Here is a 25,698-nt window from a genome sequence, read left to right on the forward strand (position 1 = left end):
GCCAGTAAGTACAGATACAAATATAAAAATGAGCAAATGCTCCATGGCTGCACGTGAGACATATGTTTACTGATGGAGCGTGCCACAATCCCAGCTATGGACGGCCGTTTCGAGCTTCTTGGCTCTCATCGGCATAGCGTAGCGATGTGACACGCTCTTGGGTCGTCAGATATATAGATACTCATTGAACGATGCGACAGCACCAGAGGACACGTGTTTCGCCGTGTTTGCGGCTCGTCGGCCCTGGGGAGCTGCGCATCGTTCGGGATTGGCAAACCCGGGGTCACTCAGCGAGCGATATCCACCTGGGAGGGTGACGGAGCACTCCTCAATGCCACAGTGCAAGCCAGTGAATTATAAAGAGGGGGAAGAAGGTTCATTAAATAAATAGGTAAATGATGCTAGACGTGTTTGAAATTCAAAGTTACAGTTGAGATGGCTTACGGCGAAACACGTGTCCTCTGGTGCTGTCGCATCGTTCAATGAGTATCTGTTTCTCTACGTGCAGCCATAGAAGCCATCTCAACTGTAAGTTTGAATTTCAAACACGTCTAGCATCATTTACCTATTTATTTAATGGCTTTTCCCCCCTCTTTATATATATATATATATATATATATATATATGTATATAGGCCGAGGGAAGTACAAAAGTCAAACGGCCACGAAGTTTTACAGTTGTGGAAGGAATAAGACGAGGACAACAGATTGTAGGGAAGTCAGAAACACTAGTTCATTTAATGGGCAGGAATTAAAAGTTGAATGAGAAACGGGGTCGACGTTTCGATAGTGGCACTGTCTTCGTCAGGACAAAAGATGCGCAGGGGGCTACAGATTGCTTAAATGGGTTTGGTGTGTGACGTCATCATCTGTACAAGGCACGCCACAGGCGGTTGTCGGTGAGTCAGGTACGGGAATATTCCAGATGGTCAAGTCCCGGTGGTGAAGTCATTCTCCTTTGGTCCCTCTGCGTTTTTGGGGAAAAAATTCCTGGGCAGGGTGAGTGCTGCTTCGGACTTTGCTGGAAAAAAAAAGAAAGAAAGAAAGGACCGGAAAGAAGGCTCAACTTGGCGGCCAGATTTCTTACCGTTGACAGTGGTCCGAGATCTTCGTTAATGGCTGATTGGAATTTTGGGAATGAGATACGATTCGCGTTGTTCTCTGCACCGATCTGAGCGAAAATTTCACTGGAGAACGAAAAGTGGCACATTATTTAGGGAATAACCTGGTTGTTTGAAATGACGAGAGACCGGGAGGTTTGGCTTTTTTGTAACGTCAGACCGGTAGTTATTGAACCTGATCCGAAATTATGTTTTGGTCTGACCTACGTATTGTGCTTGGCACATGTCGCACTGAATGACATAAATGACGTTAGATGAATTACAGTCAAAGTCACCATTAATTTTGACGGAAAAATTAGAATTAGTGCTCTTAAGTACTTGGGCGCTTTGCATTAATTTGCATATATGACACCTGCGACCATCGCACGGGCGGCAGCCGGTTCGTGGAAGTGCTGGCTGGCTAACCGTAGAGCTAACTAGATTATCGTGCAAGTTGCGTGCGCGCCTGTACGTAACCCGCAGTGGCTGAGGGAAAATTTGTCCCATGCTCTCTGATTGGAGATAGATGCTGTGGTGACGGTTTAGTATACTGTTAACGCTTGGAATATTGCTGCTAAATGTTAAAATGAGGTTTACGGAACTATTATCAGGCATGCGTTTGCGGTTTTGGAACAGGGCTTTGCGATCTACTTTGCGGGCACTGTTTAGTGCGTCGTCAACCAAGTTAGGTGGAAATTGGCGATCGATGAATGTTTGTTTAATCGATGAATGTTGTTTGGGATTTTCTTGAAACAATTCTCAGAGGTTACTGGTAGAATCAATCTCATATTTCTCTCCCAGTGCAAAATGGAGCGTTCAAGAGGAAACTTGTCTTCTGATCGCTTGCCGATAGACGACGCAGTCGCTATATAGAGATAACGGCCGATATCGTCAGGAACGGCGTCCAATGTACGAGACACTTGAAGTGACGCGTTAGATGCAGTTGGACGCCAACACCAGTGTTTGTTATAAGGCTGGACATATATGTAAGTTAATTATTTTTTCATCCACCACCGAGTGCCTGGGGCCGCCAGTAATTCCCTCTAAGTTACATATGGTTCACTGTATACGGCGCTTGACAAAACGGTACAGAAACATCTCCTTGTTTTTAGGGCACCTTGAGACGATCGGTTTCGTTTTTTCTCCTGCAAACCGGCTTCGTGTTGTGTTTTTTGTATCCCGTATGTTGTATCCACGTTGCATAGTACATCGCTGCGACGTAGGCAGTGTACACGAATGCTCTGCTGCGTTTGAGAATAATACTGAGTGTTAGTATACTGTACGCTGGTGTGTTTGCGTACATACGCGATAGCATGGTGCTTCTTAGCAATACTCAACGCTCTATTTATGTATTACGCGTGCGCACAACCACCAACTCTATCCGTTACCCAGCAAATGCGATAGCGTACGACATACTTAAACTCTCCATTGTGCCAGGAGCGGTCGAGCGGAAATATATCTCAGACTAGTTAGGCGCTCATTGGGGTTCACAAGCTTCCAGACAAGGAGCGTAATTTTGCATAATTCTCTTCGCAGATTCAAGATTATCAAGATTCAAGGATTCAACAAAAGTCCGTTAGATAGATCGTCCGCCAAAAATTCGTGAAGGAACGCCATTTTTTACTTTATTTTATTCATTGTGCATCTCCAGAGACGCGTCTTTCCTTCGCCCCCAATACGAGAGGATGAAAGAGCACACTATCGCCTCTTGCGTCCTGGAAAAAGATTAAAAGAAAGCAGAAAGCAGCCCAAGATAAGGGCAGTCGCGATAGAGTCACCCGATAGATTTGTGTTTTTGTTTTGTTTCCGCAAGTTAAAGCTAATCTTCGACGCATGAGGCGGCTCTGTGCTCTTTCACTCTCTCACACTGGGGGTAAAGGAAAGCCGCTTCTTTGAAGATGCGTGAAGATTCGTTCACGAATTTTTTGCGGACGATCTACCGAACGGATTTTTGTTCTGAAAACGGTTTTGGCATTTGGTGACCGAAGAGATCAGATGTTCTCATTAGAGCAACTTCGTAGCTTTTATAATTAAAAAGTTAATTATTGAAAGTTAAGACATTGCCTTAGGAGTCTGTTAATGCCCCCCTAGGGAGTGCCCTTCAGCATATGCTATATTGCAATTGATTTCATCTCGGAAAAAGTGATTGATATATTTTTTTAAAAATCTGTTCACACTTAGCGTGGACACCCTGTATGAAGCAGTAAGATCAATTGACTATAACAACTTGGGCTACCGCAAGAGTGTCAGTAAGGCATTACCTGAAGAAGGTGAGAACAATGCACATTGAATTCTATATCAGCGATTATTTACATTCTATGCATATTTCTTCCGCACTCGAGAAAAATATGCACGACCCAAGCTGAGTTATTATGAATTAATAACCAATAAAGGAAGGTCTGTATCTTTAGCGCACCCGTACTCTAAGATACGAAGAATCCACGGAATTTTAGGTGAGAATCATGTGGCTGCAGTGTATGGCGTCATACAATTGGTGTCATGGAGGACGTAGTTGCATGGGTGAATTGTGTGCTGTATCCGTTTCGCAGGAAATACAAGTCAGTAAAAGCTGCAAAGCTGAAATGAGAACATGTGTTCCTTTCCACCTGATATCGTAGCCGTTTTCAGAACAAAAATCCGTTCGACAGATCGTCCGCAAAAATCGTAAAAGAACATATTTTTCTTTTATACTATGCATTCGCATCTTAGGAGACACGTCATTCCTTCACCCTCAATGTCAGGGGGCCGAAAGAGCACACTGTCGTCTCTTGCGTCCTCGAAAAATATTAAGGCGTAGGGGAGTGACACGATCTTGTGTCGGCCCTGATAGTGTGCCTCGGCCAGTCATAAATGCTCCACGGTGACGGCGCCACCTGTGGACGCAGCCCTGTGCAAGCCAGCAGCTACATATACAATTGGAAAATAGCCGAAGCTTTCTACCTTCACGTTGAGCATATGTTTGTAATTTGATCGTGCACTCACAGCCGAGGACAGCTGTTTCATTCTACTTGGAGCTCTTCAGCAGGGCGTAGGGAAGTGACACGATCTCGCGTCGGGTCGGCCCTGATAGTGTGCCTCGGCGAGGCATCAATGTTCCACGGTGACGGCGCCACTTGTGAAGGTCTTTAGGTCAGATACTCATGGAACGATGCGACAGCACCAGAGAACACGTGTTAACAGGTTTTTATTACCCAGCGTGCACGTGGGCCGAGCATACCCGATAGACACATACAAGTAGTAGAAGTAAACACAAACACATACAGCCGTAACTACGCGACAGATACGTCAGTCCGCATGCCAGGTAACCGCTTTCATAAACATTCAGAAGAAAGCCAAACATGTCTAGCGTCATTCATTTATTTCTTTAATGGCTTTTTCCCTCTTTATAATTCACTGGCTTGCACTGTGGCATTGAGGAGTGCTCAGTCACCCTCTCAGATGTATATCGCTCGCAGAGTGACCCCTGGTTTGCCAATCCCGAACGATGCGCAGCTACCCAGGGCTGACGAGCAGCAAACGTGGCGAAACACGTGTCCTCTGGTGCTGTCGCATCGTTCCACGAGTATCTGTTTCTCTACGTGCAGCCATAGAAGCCATCTTAATCTGTAAGTTTGAATTTCAAATACGTCTAGCGTCATTTATTTATTTCTTTAATGGCTTTTTTCCCTCTTTATAATTCACTGGCTTGCACTGTGGCATTGAGGAGTGCTCAGTCCCCTCCCAGGTGTATATCGCTCGCTGAGTCACCCCTCGTTTACTAATCCCGAACGATGCGCAGCTACCCAGTGCTGACGAGCAGCAAACATGGCGAAACACGTGTCCTCTGGTGCTGTCGCATCGTTCCACGAGTATCTGTTTCTCTACGTGCAGCCATAGAGGCCATCTTAAACTGTAAGTTTGAATTTCAAATACGTCTAGCGTCATTTATTTATTTCTTTAATGGCTTTTTTCCCTCTTTATAGTTCACTGGCTTGCACTGTGGCATTGAGGAGTGCTCAGTCCCCTCCCAGGTGTATATCGCTCGCTGAGTCACCCCTCGTTTGCTAATCCCGAACGATGCGCAGCTACCCAGGGCTGACGAGCCGCAAACACGGCGAAACACGTGTCCTCTGGTGCTGTCGCATCGTTCCATGAGTATCTGTTTCTCTACGTCCAGCCATAGAAGCCATCTTAATCAGTAAGTTTGAATTTCAAACACGTCTAGCATAATTTATTTATTTATTTAATGGCTTTTCCCCATCTTTATAATTCACTGGCTTGCACTGTGGCATTGAGGAGTGCTCAGTCACCCTCCCAGGTGTATATCGCTCGCTGAGTCACCCCTCGTTTGCTAATCCCGAACGATGCGCAGCTACCCAGGGCTGACGAGCCGCAAACACGGCGAAACACGTGGCCTCTGGTGCTGTCGCATCGTTCCACGAGTATCTGTTTCTCTACGTGCAGCCATAGAAGCCATCTTAATCTGTAAGTTTGAATTTCAAATACGTCTAGCGTCATTTATTTATTTATTTAATGGCTTTTTTCCCTCTTTATAATTCACTGGCTTGCACTGTGGCACTGAGGAGTGCTCAGTCACCCTCTCAGGTGTATATCGCTCGCAGAGTGACCCCTGGTTTGCCAATCCCGAACGATGCGCAGCTACCCAGGGCTGACGAGCCGCAAACACGGCGAAACACGTGTCCTCTGGTGCTGTCGCATCGTTCCACGAGTATCTGTTTCTCTACGTGCAGCCATAGAAGCCATCTTAATCTGTAAGTTTGAATTTCAAATACGTCTAGCGTCATTTATTTATTTCTTTAATGGCTTTTTTCCCTCTTTATAATTCACTGGCTTGCACTGTGGCATTGAGGAGTGCTCAGTCCCCTCCCAGGTGTATATCGCTCGCTGAGTCACCCCTCGTTTGCTAATCCCGAACGATGCGCAGCTACCCAGGGCTGACGAGCAGCAAACATGGCGAAACACGTGTCCTCTGGCGCTGTCGCATCGTTCCATGAGTACTATCTGTTTCTCTACGTGCAGCCATAGAAGCCATCTTAATCTGTAAGTTTGAATTTCAAATACGTCTAGCTTCATTTATTTATTTCTTTAATGGCTTTTTTCCCTCTTTATAATTCACTGGCTTGCACTGTGGCATTGAGGAGTGCTCAGTCCCCTCCCAGGTGTATATCGCTCGCTGAGTCACCCCTCGTTTGCTAATCCCGAACGATGCGCAGCTACCCAGGGCTGACGAGCCGCAAACACGGCGAAACACGTGTCCTCTGGTGCTGTCGCATCGTTCCGCGAGTATCTGTTTCTCTACGTGCAGCCATAGAAGCCATCTTAATCTGTAAGTTTGAATTTCAAATACGTCTAGCGTCATTTATTTATTTCTTTAATGGCTTTTTTCCCTCTTTATAGTTCACTGGCTTGCACTGTGGCATTGAGGAGTGCTCAGTCCCCTCCCAGGTGTATATCGCTCGCTGAGTCACCCCTCGTTTGCTAATCCCGAACGATGCGCAGCTACCCAGGGCTGACGAGCCGCAAACACGGCGAAACACGTGTCCTCTGGTGCTGTCGCATCGTTCCATGAGTGTCTGATTCTCTACGTGCAGCCATAGAAGCCATCTTAATCAGTAAGTTTGAATTTCAAACACGTCTAGTATAATTTATTTATTTATTTAATGGCTTTTCCCCCATCTTTATAATTCACTGGCTTGCACTGTGGCATTGAGGAGTGCTCAGTCACCCTCCCAGGTGTATATCGCTCGCTGAGTGACCCCTGGTTTCCCAATCCCGAACGATGCGCAGCTACCAAGGGCTGACGAGCTGCAAACACGGTGAAACACGTGTCTTCTGGTGCTGTCGCATCGTTCCATGAGTACTATCTGTTGCTCTACGTGCAGCCATAGAAGCCATCTTAATCTGTAAGTTTGAATTTCAAATACGTCTAGCTTCATTTATTTATTTCTTTAATGGCTTTTTTCCCTCTTTATAATTCACTGGCTTGCACTGTGGCATTGAGGAGTGCTCAGTCCCCTCCCAGGTGTATATCGCTCGCTGAGTCACCCCTCGTTTGCTAATCCCGAACGATGCGCAGCTACCCAGGGCTGACGAGCCGCAAACACGGCGAAACACGTGTCCTCTGGTGCTGTCGCATCGTTCCACGAGTATCTGTTTCTCTACGTGCAGCCATAGAAGCCATCTTAATCTGTAAGTTTGAATTTCAAACACGTCTAGCATAATTTATTTATTTATTTAATGGCTTTTTTCCCATCTTTATAATTCACTGGCTTGCACTGTGGCATTGAGGAGTGCTCAGTCACCCTCCCAGGTGTATATCGCTCGCTGAGTCACCCCTGGTTTGCTAATCCCGAACGATGCGCAGCTACCCAGGGCTGACGAGCCGCAAACACGGCGAAACACGTGTCCTCTGGTGCTGTCGCATCGTTCCACGAGTATCTGTTTCTCTACGTGCAGCCATAGAAGCCATCTTAATCTGTAAGTTTGAATTTCAAATACGTCTAGCGTCATTTATTTATTTCTTTAATGGCTTTTTTCCCTCTTTACAATTCACTGGCTTGCACTGCGGCATTGAGGAGTGCTCAGTCCCCTCCCAGGTGTATATCGCTCGCTGAGTCACCCCTCGTTTGCTAATGCCGAACGATGCGCAGCTACCCAGGGCTGACGAGCCGCAAACACGGCGAAACACGTGTCCTCTGGTGCTGTCGCATCGTTCCATGACTATCTGTTTCTCTACGTGCAGCCATAGAAGCCATCTTAATCAGTAAGTTTGAATTTCAAACACGTCTAGCGTAATTTATTTATTTATTTAATGGCTTTTTTCCCATCTTTATAATTCACTGGCTGCAACTGTGGCATTGAGGAGTGCTCAGTCACCCTCCCAGGTATATATCGCTCGCTGAGTGACCCCTGGTTTGCCAATCCCGAACGATGCGCAGCTACCAAGGGCTGACGAGCTGCAAACACGGTGAAACACGTGTCCTCTGGTGCTGTCGCATCGTTCCACGAGTATCTGTTTCTCTACGTGCAGCCATAGAAGCCATCTTAATCTGTAAGTTTGAATTTCAAACACGTCTAGCGTCATTTATTTATTTCTTTAATGGCTTTTTCCCCTCTTTATAATTCACTGGCTTGCACTGTGGCATTGAGGAGTGCTCAGTCACCCTCCCAGGTGTATATCGCTCGCTGAGTGGCCCCTGGTTTGCCAATCCCGAACGATGCGCAGCTACCCAGGGCTGACGAGCCGCAAACACGGCGAAACACGTGTCCTCTGCTGCTGTCGCATCGTTCCATGAGTATCTGTTTCTCTACGTGCAGCCATAGAAGCCATCTTAATCTTTAAGTTTGAATTTCAAACACGTCTAGCGTCATTTATTCATTTGTTTAATGGCTTTCCCCCCTCTTTATATATATAGTTATATAGTTGAAACAAATGAGAGACAGAAGACGAAAGTAGGAGAAGCAACAAAAAAGGGGTTTATTACAACTTACAAATTATAAAAGTTAGGGAGGATGTCGACGTTACGGCGGAAGCTCCGCCTTCTTCGGGACGAAAGAGCTAAATGTGGCAACGAGGCTGATAAGGGGTTTGAGAAAGACGTCATGGTCGGTTGGGTTTAATTCCCGCCACCTGGCGGTTGTCAGTTGGGGAAATTCCAGAGTGCTTTTGTGTCAGGTCCAGGAGTGGGATCATCGTCCTTGTGGGTCAGTGAGGATTTTGATCCGGCTGAAACGAGAAAAGGCAACATGGTCTTATCTAGGTTGTAAAACTTCTTATTGTTGACAGCATGCCAGGGTCCTCGTTAATGGCCGATCGGAATTTGTAAATTAGGTAAGATTCCCGTTGTTCCCGGGAGCGGTCGGAGATAAAGATCGACTGGAGAATAAAAACTGAGGCTTCGTTGATTGAATGTTCTGGTTGTTTGAAATGGCGTGAGACTGGGAGATTAGGTTTCTTGGTAACATCCGATCGGTGATTTTTGATTCTAATTCGGAAATAAGCTTTTGTCTGACCCACGTACGAATTCCAACTTTACCGTCAAGATCAATGCAGACGTAGACTGTAACTCATGCAACGTAATCTATGCAATCCAATGCAAAACATGTCGGGCCCAATACGTGGTTCAGACAAAAACTTATTTCCGAATTAGATTCAACAATCACCGATCGGATGTTACCAAGAAACCTAATCTTGCAGTCTCACACCACAACCAGAACATTCAATCAATGAAGCCTCAGTTTTTATTCTCCAGTCGAACTTTATATCCGACCACTCCCGGGAACAACGGGAATCCTACCTAATTTACAAATTCCGATCGGCCATTAACGAGGACCGTGGCATGCTGTCAACAGTAAGAAGTTTAACAACCTAGATAAGACCCTGTTGCCGTTTCTCGTTTCAGCCGGATCAAAATCCCCACTGACCCACCAGGACGATGACCCCACTCCTTGAGCTTACACAAAAGCACACTGGAATTTCCCCCAACCGACCATGATGTCATTCTCAAGCCCCTTATCAGCCTCGTGGCCACATTTAGCTATTTCGTCACGAAGAACGCGGAGCTTCGGCCCTAACGTAGACATCCTCCCCAACTTTTATAATTTTAAGTTTTAATAAACCCCTTTTTTTGTTACTTCCCCTGCTTTCGTCTTCTGTCTCCCGTTTATTTCAACTATAATTACGTAGCCGTTCGATCCAACTCCAACTTTTCAAGATATATATATATATATATATATATATATATATATATATATATACAGGGTGTCCACGCTAACTGTGAACATATTTTTTTAAAAATATGTATAACACTTTTTTGCAAGATGAAATCATTGCAATATAGCATATGCTGAAGGGCACTCCCTAGCAGTGCATTAGCAAAGTCCAAAGGCAATGTCTTAATTAACTTTCATTAATTAAGTTTTTAATTATAAAAGCTACAAAGTTGTCCCAATGAGAACATCTGTTCCTTTCGGTCACCTGATATCGTAGCCGTTTTCAGAACAAAAATCCGTTCGATAGATCGCCCGCAAAAAATTCGTGAAGGAACGTCATTTTTTCCTTATTTTGTTCATTGCGCTTCTTAGAAGACGCGTCTTTCTTTCACCCCCAATGTGAGAGGGAGAAAGAGCACACTATCGCCTCTCGCGTCCTGGAAAAAGATTAAAAGCAAACAGAAAATGCAACCCAAGATAAGGCCAGTTCCGATAGAGTCACCCGATACATTTGTTTTTGTTTTGTTTCCGCGAGTTAAAGCTCATCTTCGACGCATGAGGCGGCACTGTGCTCCTTCCCACTCTTCCGTTGGGGATGAAGGAAATACGCGTCTCCGAAGATGCGCAATGAACAAAATAAAGCAAAAAAAGACGATCCTTCACTAATTTTTTGCTGGCGATCTATCGAACTGATTTTTGTTCTGAAAACAGCTACGATATCAGGTGACCGAAAGGAACAGATGTTCTCATTGGGACAACTTTGTAGCATTTATAATTAAAAACTTAATTAATGAAAGTTAATTAAGACATTGCCTTTGGACTTTGCTAATGCCCTGCTAGGGAGTGCTCTTCAGCATATGCTATATTGCAATGTTTTTATCTTAGAAAAAGTGTTATACATATTTTTTAAAAATTTGTTCACAGTTAGCGTGGGCGCCCTGTATATATATATATATACATATATATATATACATATATATATATATATACATATATATATATATATATATATACATATATGTATATATATACATATATGTATATATATATATATATATATGTATATATATATAAAGGGGGGAAAGCCATTAAAAAAATAATAAGTAAATGATGCTAGGCGTGTTTGAAATTCAAACTTACAGATTAAAATGGCTTCTATGTTGTTAATCTGTAAGTTTGAATTTCAAACACGTCTAGCATCATTTACTTATTATTTTTTTAATGGCTTTCCCCCCTTTTTATAATTCACTGGCTTGCACTGTGGCATTGAGGAGTGCTCAGTCACCCTCCCAGGTGTATATCGCTCGCTGAGTGACCCCTGGTTTGCCAATCCCGAACGATGCGCAGCTACCCAGGGCCGACGAGCCGCAAACACGGCGAAACACGTGTCCTCTGGTGCTGTCGCATCGTTCAATGAGTATCTATATATATATATATATGGTGTGGCGACGTTTGGGACTTATAAATATATATATATATATATATATATCGACTCTGGTATGGCGACGTTTGAGTTACAAACATATGCTATACGTGCAGCCAAAGATATCCAGCTATTTTTTTTTCCTTGTATACTTCACTGGCTTTGCATTGGGCTTTCAGTGAGTGAGTTACCTCATCCTGACGGTAGTAATCACGTGTTACGTGACCTTCTGACGCCATCCACTCAAACGTTGCCTGCGTGCGTACCGTTGATGAGGCCCAACAATGCCTAAACAGCTGTCCAGTACTGGCATCGCGACGTTTTAGTTAAAAACACATGCTATACGTGCAGCCAAAGATCTCCGGCTATTTTTTTTCCTTGTATACTTCACTTGCTTTGCATTGGGCTCTCAGTGAGCGAGTTACCTCACCCTGACGGGAGGAATCACGTGTTACGTGACCTTCTGACGCCATCCACTCAAACGTTGCTGCCTGCGTACTGTTGATGAGGCCCAAGAAGGCCTAAACAGCTGTCCAGTACTGGCATGGCGACGTTTGAGTTAAAAACACATGCTATACGTGCAGCCAAAGAGCTCCGGCTATTTTTTTCCTTGTATACTTCACTGGCTTTGTATTGGGCTTTCAGTGAGTGAGTTATCTCACCCTGACGGGAGGAATCACGTGTTACGTGACCTTCTGACGTCATCCACTCAAACGTTGCCTGCGTACTGTTGAAGCCAACAAGGCCGAAACAGCTGTCCAGTACTGGCATGGCGACGTTTGAGTTAAAAACATATGCTATACGTGCAGCCATGGAGCTCCGACCGAAATATCGACCTTTATTTTATTCAACTTTTAATTTCTGCCAATTAAATGGACTATAATGTTTCTAACTTTCCTAAACTATGTTGTCCGCGACTTTTTCCTTCCACAACTATATGTATATGTATACATGGTATATGAAGAAGAATAAAAGCTCAGATGGCCGCGAAGTAAATACAGTTATGAAGAAATGAAAGGCAAACAAACGAAAGTAGCGGAAGTAAAAAAGGGGGTGACATTTATTACAGTTTAAACTATTAGAAAAGTGTCTAGGGGGCATGGTCAACATTGCGGAGCAAGCGCCGGCTTCATCAGGACTAACAAATTAGCAGGGTGTCTTGAAGCTTTTTTACGTGTGTAGCATGACGTCACGGCCGCCTGGCCGTCGTCAGTAGCTCAAACTCGTGAATGTTGTTTTGTAAAGTCCAGGCGTGATGTGATCGTTCTTGGGATCGGAAGGGTGTCATGAGTCCAGCTGAAAAAAAAAAAAGAAGCAGTACCTTATCTAAGCTGTTAAAGTCTTATTGTTGGAAATATACCAACAATATATATTTCTGTTAATGGTGGACTGGAATTTTTTACATAAGGCAAGATTACCGTTGTTCTCTTGATCAATCGGAAACAAAGTTTGATTGAAGAAGAAAAATTGAAACTTCGTTAACTGAATGGCCCGGTGTGGGGTATTCGTATAGAGTATCCCTCTACACTAATATCCCGCACGAAGACGTCATTTCGGCCGCAGAGGCTGCCTTTTCGAAATACTCGGAAACCCCATATGATCGATGTGTCCTGTCCACGCTACTAAAATTTACTCTGAAAGACAAGGACTTCGTACGCAACAGCAAGCAATACTTACAAATCAACGGCAGCTATGAACGTCCTAATCGTACCTAATTATGTAAATGTCCATGGGAGCTTTAGAAGAGAAGTTCTCGAATGAACGCGAACTAAAGCACTCTCTTTACAAGCGCTATCTTGGTGACATTTATCATCTGACCACACTCTGAGGACGGCCTTAGAGAATTGACACGCAATTTCAACCTGTCCCATCCGTCTATAAAGTTCACCCATTCCTGTCCAGCAACCACAACTAACTTCCTGGATGTGCAAGATAAAATAACTGATGGTGTTTTATTAGTGATTTTTATCGTGAGCCTACGGATTCCCAGCAGTATTTGTCATTCAACAGTTGCCACCCACGACAAACAAAATTGACTATCCCCTACTGCCAGGCTCTACGATACAAGAAAATCTGCTCTAGCGATGATGTCATGGGAAGGAATCTTAACCAACTAAACGCAGCTTACAAGATAGCTTAGTTCGCTCTCAAGTAACAGAACAAGAGAATTCACCAACTGGTTGCCATTCATGCAACGGCCGTAGATGTCAGATTCGCAAACTAATGCAAACGGCTCAATCAGTTAAGATCACACACTCCAACCTTTCCGTCAAAAATAAAAGCACATCTATACTATAGCTCCTCTAACGTTGTCTACTTAATTTGGTGTAATGCCTGCCAAGCCAGACGAAAACGTCTTTCAGAACTAACCACCGATCAGACGTGTGAAAGAAAAAAAGGAAAAGAAAGAAGAAACAGTAAAAAATAAAAAAAAGGAAATAGAAATTACCCAGTTTCGCGCCATTTCAGCTAACCGAGCCCTTCAATTTCCGAAGTTTAAATTTTTCTTCTTCAATCAAACTCTGCTTCTGATCGGTCACGAGAACAACGGGAATGTTACCCTATCTACAAATTCCAGTCCGCCATTAACGGAGACCCTGCTATATGCCAACATCCTCGTAAAGCCGACCGTCAGTGACGCTAAAATGATATCTTGTTCAACTTTGATTCACGAAACACTTGATATAAAATTGATATAAGATATGCCGTCATCTAATTATTTAGTCTGTATATTAGTAATTACTGGTCCTTGATCTCAATACTGTATGCTTGCTCCGTTCTGATGTGATCTGGTTTTTGTTAAGAGAGATTGCCGCCTGGTTGTCGGCGAACAACACTTGCGGTTTCCGTGTGAATTCTTGGGACCCCATTTCTTCTGCGAAATGCTGAAGCTATAGCACCTCCCTTGCTGCATGGCACATTGCCATGTATTCCGCTTCAATCGTCGACAGAGCGGTAGTTCGCTGCTTTTTGCTGCTCGATGAGATAGCAGAACCTGCCAACGCGATTTCGTATCCGCTGAAAGGCTTTCGGCCCGTCTTGTCTCTAGCCCAATCCGCGTCGCAAAAAGCCTGTACGCTGTTTCCGCTTCGGCGGTAAAGCAGCCCGTGATTGATTGTTTGCTTCATGTAGCGAAGGATGTGTTCTATTCCACTCCAATGCTCCTCGCTCGGATTGTCGCTAAATTGGCTCATGTAGGCTGTTGCGAACGCTAGTTCCGGCCTTGTTCCGCCCGAGAGGTAATAGTGCCCCAACCGCTTGTCTGTACCTTCGTCCAAGCTCTCCGCTCTCTGGCACTTGCTTCCGGGATCCAGTGGTGAGGATGTCCTTTTTACGTTCGACAATCCGAAAGCCTCCAAATTCCAGTCATCGCCCCGATTGATTTCGATCTCTTCGGGCCACTGAAGGCGTTCCTTGGGGGCCGCCACTTCAGCTGCGCCAACGAAGTCAAGAATACGGTTAGATCATGGCTGCTACGCGCCGGTAAAGATTTCTACGCTGCTGGCATCCAAGCCCTCGTGAAACGCTGGGACAAGTGCATTAGTCTGCTGAAGTGCAGCTGAAGATTACGTTGAAAAACAAAACTAATTTCTCACATGTAAGTTAATTTTACTTTTGCGAAAAATGAAAAATCCCGGTTTGACTTGAACACCTCTTGTATGTGTTCCAGCCTCAGAACATCGGTTCTCTCATCTTCAACAGTTGCCGCTGGTGTCATTCCTGTCGAATGAATGTGTGTATGCTGGAGAAAAATGTACGAGTGGAAGAGGGATGAGAGAGAGAGAGAGTGTGGTTGATTTGTTCCTTCAGATGGCGCGACCTTTGAGGTCGCGCCATTGGTAGAGCCCTGGACCGGTAATCCAGAAGATGTGGGTTCGAGTCCGACAGCTGGCTAACCTTTTTAGTGACTTCCACCTTTCATCATAAATATTCCAATATATTGAGTTCCCCATCGTGTCCACTGTTTTAGTGTTGTCTCGTACTGAAGGAGATGTCACCTGTACGCTCAAAAACTACGCCTTGTTTTATAAATGTAACCCCCAGAACAGAGTATTGTATGGCATTTTAGATAGTCTGAGATTCAGGTGAAATGTTTTATTTTGTTCTCTGTTCTGTCTGGCAGTCTCTACTCTTAGAAATTGTGACCTCTCTTCTCATCGTCATCATCATGGCTGGAATCTTCAGAGAATGTAAGAAACCTTAGTTCACAAAATCTTAATAGCTAATGCGTTTCGTTACGACGGTGAATTCATTTTTGTTTGCGGCCTCAGTGGATGACTTAGTGCGCCTACTGATGCCTACGCCTATAGTAAGTCTTAAAAATATAACTTGACGGAAAAACATAACGCATGTTGGAAACCCTGTAACAGCTATCACTGGGCATGTCTGTGCCGACGAACTTCCACGAATACTTCCCAACTTGCGCAAAAGGCCTACGGTTATGCGAATGACAATTGTCTAGCTGACGGCGCAGCTCCGCCGGCTTCCTCTCTTCCTTACTGGCCGTGAAGCCAAGTCCTTCTTTCACAAACTTTCACAAACAAGACCGTATCTTCTTAGGGTGAGACTCACACGCTTCCGTAGGCACATCCACGACGATCTTCAAATGCCCCCTTATTTCTGCTTTGTGAGTGCACAGACACTTGGTTAAGTGGTTTCTACAAGCTCTTCACTCTCCTTTGCGCGAGTACAATCTGTTTTAGCGTATTGGAGCAGGCAGGAAGAGAGAACGAGGTCACTCTAAAGGGCGATGTTACACTATGTACTCTTGCTGTCCTTAAATTCATCGGGAGCATATATTGATTTCATTGTTTTCAGTGTTATCAGCATCACAAACATTGTCGGAGAACGAGAGTGCCACAAGCACCGAAGAACTACGCGGAAATGAGGAGCATATTACGACCGATGCTCATCCGGAATTGCAGCCAACAGTAGCGCACGTAACGAGGGCATTGGATACACCTGAGGATAATGACACACATGTCACCGCATCTCCTGACGCCTCGCTGTCTGAGCCAACTAGTAAGTGGGTTTGCTTAAATCGCATGTCACCATCCGTGGGACAGTTTTCCGAGAAAATGCTGGGGTGAGAGGGCACTATCTCTGTTGACAGCCGAACAGAAGCTTCGGGGTGTGAGAAATATTTAATTTTCTGCATGAGGAACTGGAGATAACGAGCAAGCAACCTCTTCAGTTGAGAAGTAATTGTGCGTATTCCAGTTTCTGAATATCTGAAACAGCTGCACTTGAAAATAAATCTTCCTAACAAACTGAACATGGGACATTGCGAGAGCACATGGTATACTGCTCACTATTATCAGTCTGTATCTCTATCTATCAGCCTGTATCTGCTCACTATTATCAGTCTGCCTTATGATTCTCAAATATATTGCACATTACTATGCCTCGAAGCGATACGCGCCGTGTCAGTTTCGTCATGCGTCGACGGTTGCATAAATAATCAAGCATGAACGAAGTGAACACATGTCGAATTGTACTCTCAAGTAGGTTGCACAGGTTGGGACAAAAGTTTACGGAACACGCGAGCGACGTGCTTTTTCTCTCTCTTCCGTGCAACACCCTAGCGACTGCCGGAAGCCGGTGAGTTCACTGTCTGGGAGGGGTGAAAGTGTGCGCTGTTAGCGACACAAAGTGGTGGTTCCGGAGCATTTTGCACCTTTCTCCTCTTGAAATGCAGCTCTGGTATCGTCGAGGAGCGAATGCAGTGAGATTTGCGTTTAGTGATAATTTCATTTGTTGGGACAAAGGACAGTTTTTCGCATCCATCAGATATGCAGAAACTACATCGGAACGCAGGATCAGGATGAGATCAGGATGAAACCACACTGTAAAAAAGATTACCCTAGAATGTTCGTATTTCTTAGTGGCAGCTATGTTGCGGGACTTTTCCCGTTAAAGTTACAGCTACTTTGGGACAAGTAATATGTTAAGTTTACGATAATTTTGACGTAGCCGGAATGCTGTTTTCACCGGTTAAAATTACGGTGTCTCACAAAAAATGTAGCCGTAAATTTTACATGTCTTACATAAAAATACATGAATTTACATGAATGAAAGATTTACATGAACACGTAAAATGAAAAACTAATGAGTACATGAAATGAACCGGTTAAAATTACATGAATACACGATCACCATGTATTAGCCTTCTTTTACCGTGTATCAGCCGTATCTTCCGCATCTTCCGTATTTTACCATGTATCAGCCATATCTTCACCATGTATCAGCCTATTCTTTTATTGGTGACACCAATAAAAGAATAAGGACCGGTAACCGTACTAGCTAGCCCAGCAGTGCTATAGAGGAGACTGACATTACCCAGCACCGAAAAAGCACGAAGACAAGGTTATTTCGCCCTCCTCCTCACCTCCTCTTCTTGATTGGCATCATCATTACAGGACTTTTCCACTAAAGTAACTGGTGCAAGTAATGTGGTGTTGCGGGCCTCACTCTAGTGAAGCCAAAATCTCAATTTCATTTTTTCTTAAAACCAAACTAAACCATCGCCCTTGACTGTGAGGCACCCAGTCCATTACATTCCAATTCCACTCCGCCTGTGGAAAAATGTCTTCCCAGGACAGTTTCCTCCATCCCATTCCAATTCCGTTCTTCCAATTCCGGCTCTGATAAATCTGGAATGATTCGGGAGTGGCAACTCCGCAACCCTGATCGAGACTCTCAGTTTTTTTTTTGGGGGGGGGGGGGCAGGGTACGTTTTCTCTTCTCGAAGCACGTGGCTAGGTGAAGGGGAAACCTAATACTTTGTGGGGTGGCTTTCCTTCTTTCATTTCGTTGTGAAAGAACTGTGTATTCAGTGAAGGAAGGGAGTTGCTTCATGACAGAAGCCGCCGATATTTCGAACAGAGACTGTTCTTCTTCTGGGCACAGTCCTCATCATTGGCATGGTATTTAAAGGGTTAGGTGGGACGTGTTTAAAGGTTCATCTTACTTGTTTAATGTGTCTAATGCGGGTCCTCGGCCGTGATTTGGTGTCCAGGTTGATGGTAGTCGGAGGTCGTTGTTGTTTTCTTGTGTTGTATCACCGAAGAATTCTCTAAGGCGTAGCCGTCTCGCAAACTCTGATATGTCTTTGTGGATTTCGTATTCGTTAACAGAATTGAGTGTAGGGCAGAATGTTAACCCCCTAGAGAGGACTTGTAGTTTGTCGCTGGTTAGTGAGCGTAATATATCTATTACGGTGCTTGCGTCAGCATTTTCTCGTGGTGGCTCAGCGATGTTTCGGAGAGTAGTGGTTGTGGTGCTGGAAATTATTTGTTCGGCTGCTGCGTGTGTTGTGTTAGAGGGTCCGGTATCCGTGTCGTTGTTGGAATTCGGTTTTCCCGAGGTTTGAGTGTTCCTTGTTAGCTGTTCGCGGCTGAGTTGGTGAATGTGTAGTTCGAGAGTGTTTCCCTGCGCGTCGGTGAGACTGATATTGTTTATATGGGCCTGGATTGTAGCGAGTTGCGCGTGGAACTGTTTCTTTAACATTTCTAGAAACGTAAGGGCTGTGTTGCTAAGGGCTGATGTCCACTCTAGGTCAGTTCAGGTGTCAGTTTTCCCAATGCAGGAACGGTGTTTTAGGGGTGAGGCCTTTAGGTGCTGTGTTGTGGGCCAGGTGGTGGGTGTAGATCCGTAGATGATGTAGTTATCGGTTGCGTTTCTCCATGAGGTTTCGCATTCGTAGAAAGTTAGGTGACTGCATGGTAAGCTGGTGCTTAGATAGTCAACGGTGTTTTCTCCGTGATGTGCGCGTGCATCGTGTCTCTGGGGTGACCGGCTGTGGGGTCAGTGGCTGTGGAGACTCGCGGTGTTCCTCGATGTCATCTGTCTGTGTTTGCGTGCTTGTGGTCTTCCGTGTCACAGTTTGCGTGAACTTTGTGTGTGTGCGGGTTGTATTCGCGTGCTGTCGTTTGCCGCGTGTGTATGCGTGGGTGCCGTGGTCGTTGTGGTCCCCTTTGATGCCATCGTGTGTTCTGGCGTGTTTGCGGTGCTGGCACTTAAAGTGTAAGCTGGTTGAGGATATTGTGTTTGAGCGTTTATCAGTGCAGGACGACATCTATAGACCATTAGGTGTTTGATGTTGTGTACCATAGGTCGTACGCCTGCGTGGTTTGGGTGGATGCCGTCCTGAGCGAGACGTGCTTCAACGTGGTATTCGAAAGCTGCGTGATGAAGGAAACTAGTGCTTCGAACTCCTGGATGACGTGTTGTGCTGTCGACCGTGCGATGTCGTTGGCCCCTACGTGGAGTATGAAGTGCGTGATGTTCGATGGGGCGGCGGTTACATGTGTCATGATGTCTCGTATTCATGCGCCACTTGAGAAGTGTATGTGAGGTCCGTGCTCTCCGTGTTGGATATGTTCGTGTATGTCCTTGTAACAGCTATCCCCTAGGAGTGCGACGTGGGAGAAAGAGAGGACGGGTTGCTTACCTCCTGAGGTCATCGGGTCGTCAGTAGCGTATTGTTGTGAGCTGTAAACCGACCCAGTGCAAAGCGTAAGTTACAGCTATAAACTTGCGAGGCCGACAAAATGATCTCTGAGCGTACCTTGTGGGAAGTTCTGTCTGTATAGATTGCGATGAATATGGGTGTTCTGGGGATGGGACACAGAAGAAACAACAACACAACATACACCAATGAACTGTCTAGGACCAACTAAAGAGTCAAGTCACTCAAGAAGGTTAACCATCTGAAGGTCTCGAACACACATCTTCTGGATTAGCGGTCGAGAGCTCTTCCAAAGCAAAGCTAACACCCCTCCTAACGACTTCCAAGGTTGTGTCATTTGAAGGGACAAACACATCTACTTGCTCACTCATTTCACTTTCACTCTTACATGTTTTCTCGCTTACGCACCCATTCATACGTATATTTCACCACGTTTCGTACGTCAATTTCCATCGTGTTCAACAGATGCCGCTTGCGTCGTCGCATCGTTTGAATGTGTGCGTGTGTGAGAAAACATGCAAGAGTGAAAGTGGAATGAGTGAGTGTGTGGATGTGTTTGTCCATGCAAATGACGCAACCTTGGAAGGGCTTGGGGAGTTGTGTTAGCTTAGCTCAATTGGCAGAGCCCTGGACAAATGAACAACAACAACAACTTTATTTTTAACCTTGGAGAGGGGGGAGTTTCATCGCCACAGGCGATACTCTACCCCATTGCTGGTGGGAATGGGGGAATAAAATAACGAGCCCCTTCACAATAACGATCGAAGTCCGATGGTGTCCAGAAATGTCAGAAGAGCTTTGAGCGCAGAGCGTTGCTGGGCTGGATTGGGCCAGGGACCAAGCAATTTCGATAGGGAGAAAGGGCGAGAGTCCAGCTGACGAAGAGACTCGGAGGGTGTGGTTCGGGAAGGTTGGTAGTGAGGGCAATGAAGAAGAATATGCTCCAGATCCTCAAGAGCACCACAGTGGCAGCAGGTGGGAGAGTCAACTCGTCTCAAGCGGTAACGCCACTGAGCTGTAAAGGCCACATCGAGGTGCATTCGGTGGATTAATGCAGCATCTTGACGAGAGGTGTTTCGTGGCATGCGGAAAGCAAGCGTTGGATCAACTCAGAAGCAGCACTGTGGTATCGGAAACGGACCCGTATTGCTCTGCTGACAGGAGACCGCCGTTCAATTCTGCGACGCCTAGTCACACCCCTGGCTTCCCGCCAACGGACAACCGACATTCTTCCCCCCTCTATGTGAACCAATGAACCCTGACACGTCAATATAGAATATGTGCGTCCGAGTCCTACAGCTGGCTAAACTCGAAATATCCCCGTTTAAATATAAACGCTAAGGAATCCACGGTTAAGAATATATCGTTGAAAATAAATCGTTTCAGAATCCCCCCAAATCCACCCTATAGTTGCTAGAGTCATGTGGTATGGCCCAAATCAAAGTGAACTGCAAGCAAGGGGCTTAACCTAACCTCACAGGACCAAACTAGCCTAAACTATCCCAAACTAACCGAAACCAAACTAAACTAACCTAACATAACATGATATAACCCGGCGTAAATTGCAATCAGTCCGCCTCCGTGCTAGATGGTGAGGGGATTTTGAAACAGTTTATTTTTAATGGAGGATTATTAAACGGTGATCTCTAAGCGGGGATAGTAGGCGGTTTATTTTAGGACATATATTTTCAGCCGTGTATTTTTTAAGCGAATTATTCTTGAATGTGTTATTCTTAAACGTTTATTCTTAATGGTGGATATCGGGGAACCCCCGTCTAAGTGCTAAAGGAATTATCAAACGACTTATTCTCGCTTCGTTCTTTTTCTTTTTTGCACCGAAAAGCAAGCCAACTCTTTTTTTGTGACAACAGACAGAATATAGACGACGTACAGAACCTATACCGACCTTGTTCACGTGGCGACGCAGCACAGTGGGCCCATATTGAAAAAGCGTCATCAGGTCTGATCTGATTTGGGACAGTGTACTGATGATAACACCAGCTGATGTTAACATCACAGCTGCTTTGATGATGATGTTAACATCAGAACTGTCCAGGCTGACGCTAACATCAGAGCTGTCTTGATGCTGATGTTGACATGAGAGCTGCATTGGAGCTGGGCAGCCTTGAAAATGCTGCAGTGTTTTTTGTTGTTATTTTTTTCAATGTTCTGCAGAGAAAGCCCCTCATGCATGCGGTTGATGAGTACCGACAAGAACCCCCATCAAACAGTAGATAACAGCAACAAATCACTTTATTCACCACTGCGGAGTACGTACCGTTCAACGCATATCCATTTATCATACCTGAGCGTTGAACTCACGGGGGGCACAAAACTGCTAATGGTCGAACGGTGAACAACAGCGAAAAAGGGCACACCTATGTCCTCCTTTCCCGTCCAACCTGTCCTTCTTCCGAAAAGAACTACGAAGCATTGTCATGTAGAGCAAGAGTCCCCACCATATTGAACAAGGTGCTTGCGTTTCTCTTGCTGGAGGCTACTGAGTCATACACGCTCAACCTGCAAGAAACAGCGTTCCAGAAAACACGATGGGAGGATACCTATTTAGAGTAGTGTAGGGACATATGGCATATCGTCTGCACAAAGCATACAGTCGATTTCACCTAGCCTTCTATATCACTGTCTTTGTGCAGATCGCCTGCAAATAGAGTACAACGGACAATGAGAATGCATGGCACAGTCGAACATATTACTTCACAGTTATATTAATTACCCACCTGAAACGGCAAGAATCGTGAAGGCGAAGAGTGATTTGGCTTCACATGCAGGGCAGCGTCTTACATTTCAAACGAGACTGACAGGTCTCCTCGCTGTTTGAAGAGACGGTTCCACTTATGGACCGTTGCAATGTCACACGGGTTGCAAGAACACCAGCATCAAGTGAGAACAACAATACAAAGCCTCTAAAACACTTTCGACTTGATGGAGCGCTCGAAATTACGCGAACTACACGCGGCGACGAGAAACGTCCGTTAGAGCAGCCAAAGCGAATCCAACAAAACCGCGCATGCGCGATAGACAGCACTGGCTGGTGGCACCTCAGGGGTGACTCAAGCCCGCCATTGTTGTTACTACCCTAAAGCGGGTGCTTCTAGCAAAACTGCCATCTTGTCCTGGTCGCACGTCATGAAAAACGTCATTTTGAGGTCATGTGACTTTGTTTACTTATCGTTTTGCCGCTTACCGACATATTTCCCTCGTCAGAAAGCCAAGAGATGAACGTATTTTGCCATCGTAAACTATGCGGTGCTTCTTCCGCAACATGGTAGCCGATTTCTCCAAAATTCAACTACATCGCATCGGCTCAGTGAGTCTGAATGCGGGGCCGTCATAACATCTTTGGAAGTCGTCAGCAGTACGAGGCCTTATGTGTAAAACTGCACGTTTTACTGCGAGGTTATCGGATAAAAATAATTACCGTGATCGAAAGACATCCAAAACGTCGCGCAGAAACAACAACCGCATTGTCTACAAAAGGTTTGGCCGCCGATCACGGGCGCCGCCATCTTTTAGGTCACGTGACACCTACCCTGTTTGAAGAATTGTACGCTTGCACATTTGTTCGTCCTGGCTCCTTCACCCCTACGTAAAGGATTATCATTGGAAAACCTTGAGCATGCCAACAGGCTTGGGCCTTATGACACTATCGTGAACCGCAGTGCTACCAGGATTGGTCTACGCTCCTTGATGAAAGTCGCTTGCAAACTCAATGTAGGTAGGCACTGATAATAGGCCTCAATACCGTAAACAGAAGACAAGAATTGGGAGGAGCAAGCAGCAGGAGGAGTAGAGGAGAGAAGGAACGTGGATGTGCAATGAGGAGACTGTTTGAACCGTGCGTGGTTGCAAAATCGCGCACTTTAACCCCGAAGAATTTATGGGATAAAAATTTCCTAAGTGCATGTATTGTGTTCAGCAAATATTTAACAATGTTTTCGGGATAGTTTACGGCCCATTAAATATTTGAGCTGTGCCAACACATTTGGCGATACTGCTGCAACGTAACGTGACAAAGGGAATCTTCGTTGCCTGACGACTGTGGAACACATATGCCTAACATGGGTGTCGGACTCGAAACTCCCGTGTGAGTCGTTTCGGTCGTAGTTGGCTCGCGACTAAAGCCTCCAGTGGTGAATTATGTGCGAAATTTCGTGGAGCAATTATCAACGGTGCATGTTTATGCCTTCGTCGATATTCAGTCCGCAACGTAAACCCTCCCCCCCCTCCTATCAATATATCCAGCGATCCGATGTTATGCCGATGATGCAAATAGCTGTATGCGGTAGTTCTGGAGTATCATGCACTCACATACCTTTCGTCTTGGGACAGGCACTGTCATGATGGATGCTGCCACTGAGATGAAACCTGAACTAGCCTACCGTACAGAAGACGTCTGTGGAAAGAAGTACTCATACCACGCACCTCCAGAATCGCATGGAAGTCGCGTGAAGGAGTATGCTGTGCTCCACACCAGGCCCATACATGAGAGGTACGCGTCGTTCTCAAGCAGAAAATCATCGTTCGACCTTTATCCTGCAACTGCGAAGGGAAACACAGAAAAAATGGCAAAAGCTGGATTCTTCTACACTGGTAATCAACCATTTTTGTTTCGTCAACCGATGCCTCCATGTACCATTTGCGAATTTCCCGTTTCGAAATTCCTGCATAGCTGAAAGTACATGCAACATATTCAGATGCTTAGGAAACACTTTGTGGAAGTAAGGTAAAACCACATGTTATTTCCACAAAGTGACTCACAACTTGTTGGCCGTTGGGAAGAAATTTCAAGTCAATCTTGTTTTCAAGAACAACTACCCTCTTCACCCCCTCACGCCTTTCGCCACGCCTGGAGTTACTTAAACACAAACACAGTTAAACAGAAACTGTGGTCCAGCTCCTTTTCGTCAGATGGAGAAGCAGTCGAGCGCGGTGTCGCAGACGACATCGAACATGTGGAACTGAATGCAGACTAGTTCTCTGCGACGCCGCTTTCGACCATGTCGCTATCTGAGGAAAGTAGCTGGTACACAGGTATAGCCGATTAGGCAGCGGCGGTTTCTTAATTTTCACGATTTATCCGCAGAGAAACGGAGCAAGTGGCAGTATCGACATACAATTTTGGGGCATAATACGTCCTCTAACATCTACTTTAGCTTTCCGACGCTGTTCTTATTTGTTTTATCTTCGTTACCAACCCCGAAGTTTATCTTGGCGAACCCTGTATTTCCTCTATGTGAAGCAAAAGTTTTATCTGGGTTTGAGACTTCGTGTTTGTGCCAGTCCATTCGTGTTCCCTAGTCTCGGGGTTTTACATCTTGTATCATCTTCAACAAATCGCTTGCTTTCTAGCCATTTTTTCGTTGTCATATCGTTTTCAGTTCACCACCTTGTATCACTGCAATGCGAACACTGCCACTTTTGCATTGCATCTGCGAAATTTTTACATATGAAAATTACCGCTTGAGTAAGTGTCGCACGCACGTTGCACTTCACTTTCGCATGAAGTGAATGGATTGTGGAAGGATTGATTTTTTTTCTATTTTCTAGCTCAGTTTATTGCATTACTTGAATTAACGCGTGACATTACAACAATCTGCTGTAGTGATTCTAAAAGGCGTTTTGAGCATATAACTCAACGATCTCACATTCTTGTGTCGTCTACACTATTATTAATTGTTAAACTACCCCTCTAGACACAAGTGCAGTCCTGTTTCTCAGAGATCCAGTCAAGTTCTGGCATCATCCAATCATATTTTCATTGTAAATATATCGTTTCTACTTTATCAATATCAATCGGAAGGGAAACTGAGCCTTTTACTTTTTGTAATAATCTTGGACATCCCAACGAGTGTGCCCACAAATCTGCAAATAACTAAAATGAACACAGCAATCAGGATATTCGCGAAAGCCGAGGATTGTTGCTCAAAAAGAAACAAAATGGTCAGGTCTGTATAATCAAAACGCATTCTCTCT

At 45.1% G+C, this 25,698-nt stretch overlaps 1 protein-coding gene across 6 annotated transcripts in view; it reads left to right on the forward strand.

The window, feature by feature from the left end:
- Positions 1-1,996: 1,996 nt before the first annotated feature.
- The window catches only part of LOC135376714 (baculoviral IAP repeat-containing protein 3-like), a 36,624-nt gene continuing 12,922 nt past the window's right edge, over positions 1,997-25,698 (forward strand). Inside the window, exons 1-4 of one of the 6 annotated variants that reach the window (XM_064609202.1) lie at positions 2,002-2,085; positions 15,358-15,424; positions 16,053-16,256; positions 24,055-24,315. In XM_064609202.1, coding sequence (XP_064465272.1) covers positions 15,403-15,424; positions 16,053-16,256; positions 24,055-24,315 — 487 coding nt within the window. In that variant the 5' untranslated portion in view covers positions 2,002-2,085; positions 15,358-15,402. Of the gene's footprint in view, positions 2,086-5,211; positions 5,277-6,667; positions 6,712-7,802; positions 7,863-15,357; positions 15,425-16,052; positions 16,257-24,054; positions 24,316-25,698 lie in introns of those variants that run through there. The other 5 variants (XM_064609204.1, XM_064609205.1, XM_064609203.1 and 2 more) reach the window with 5 other exon arrangements.

This window comes from Ornithodoros turicata, unplaced genomic scaffold, assembly GCF_037126465.1.
Source record: "Ornithodoros turicata isolate Travis unplaced genomic scaffold, ASM3712646v1 ctg00001250.1, whole genome shotgun sequence".
NCBI classification, from domain to species: Eukaryota; Metazoa; Arthropoda; class Arachnida; order Ixodida; family Argasidae; genus Ornithodoros; species Ornithodoros turicata.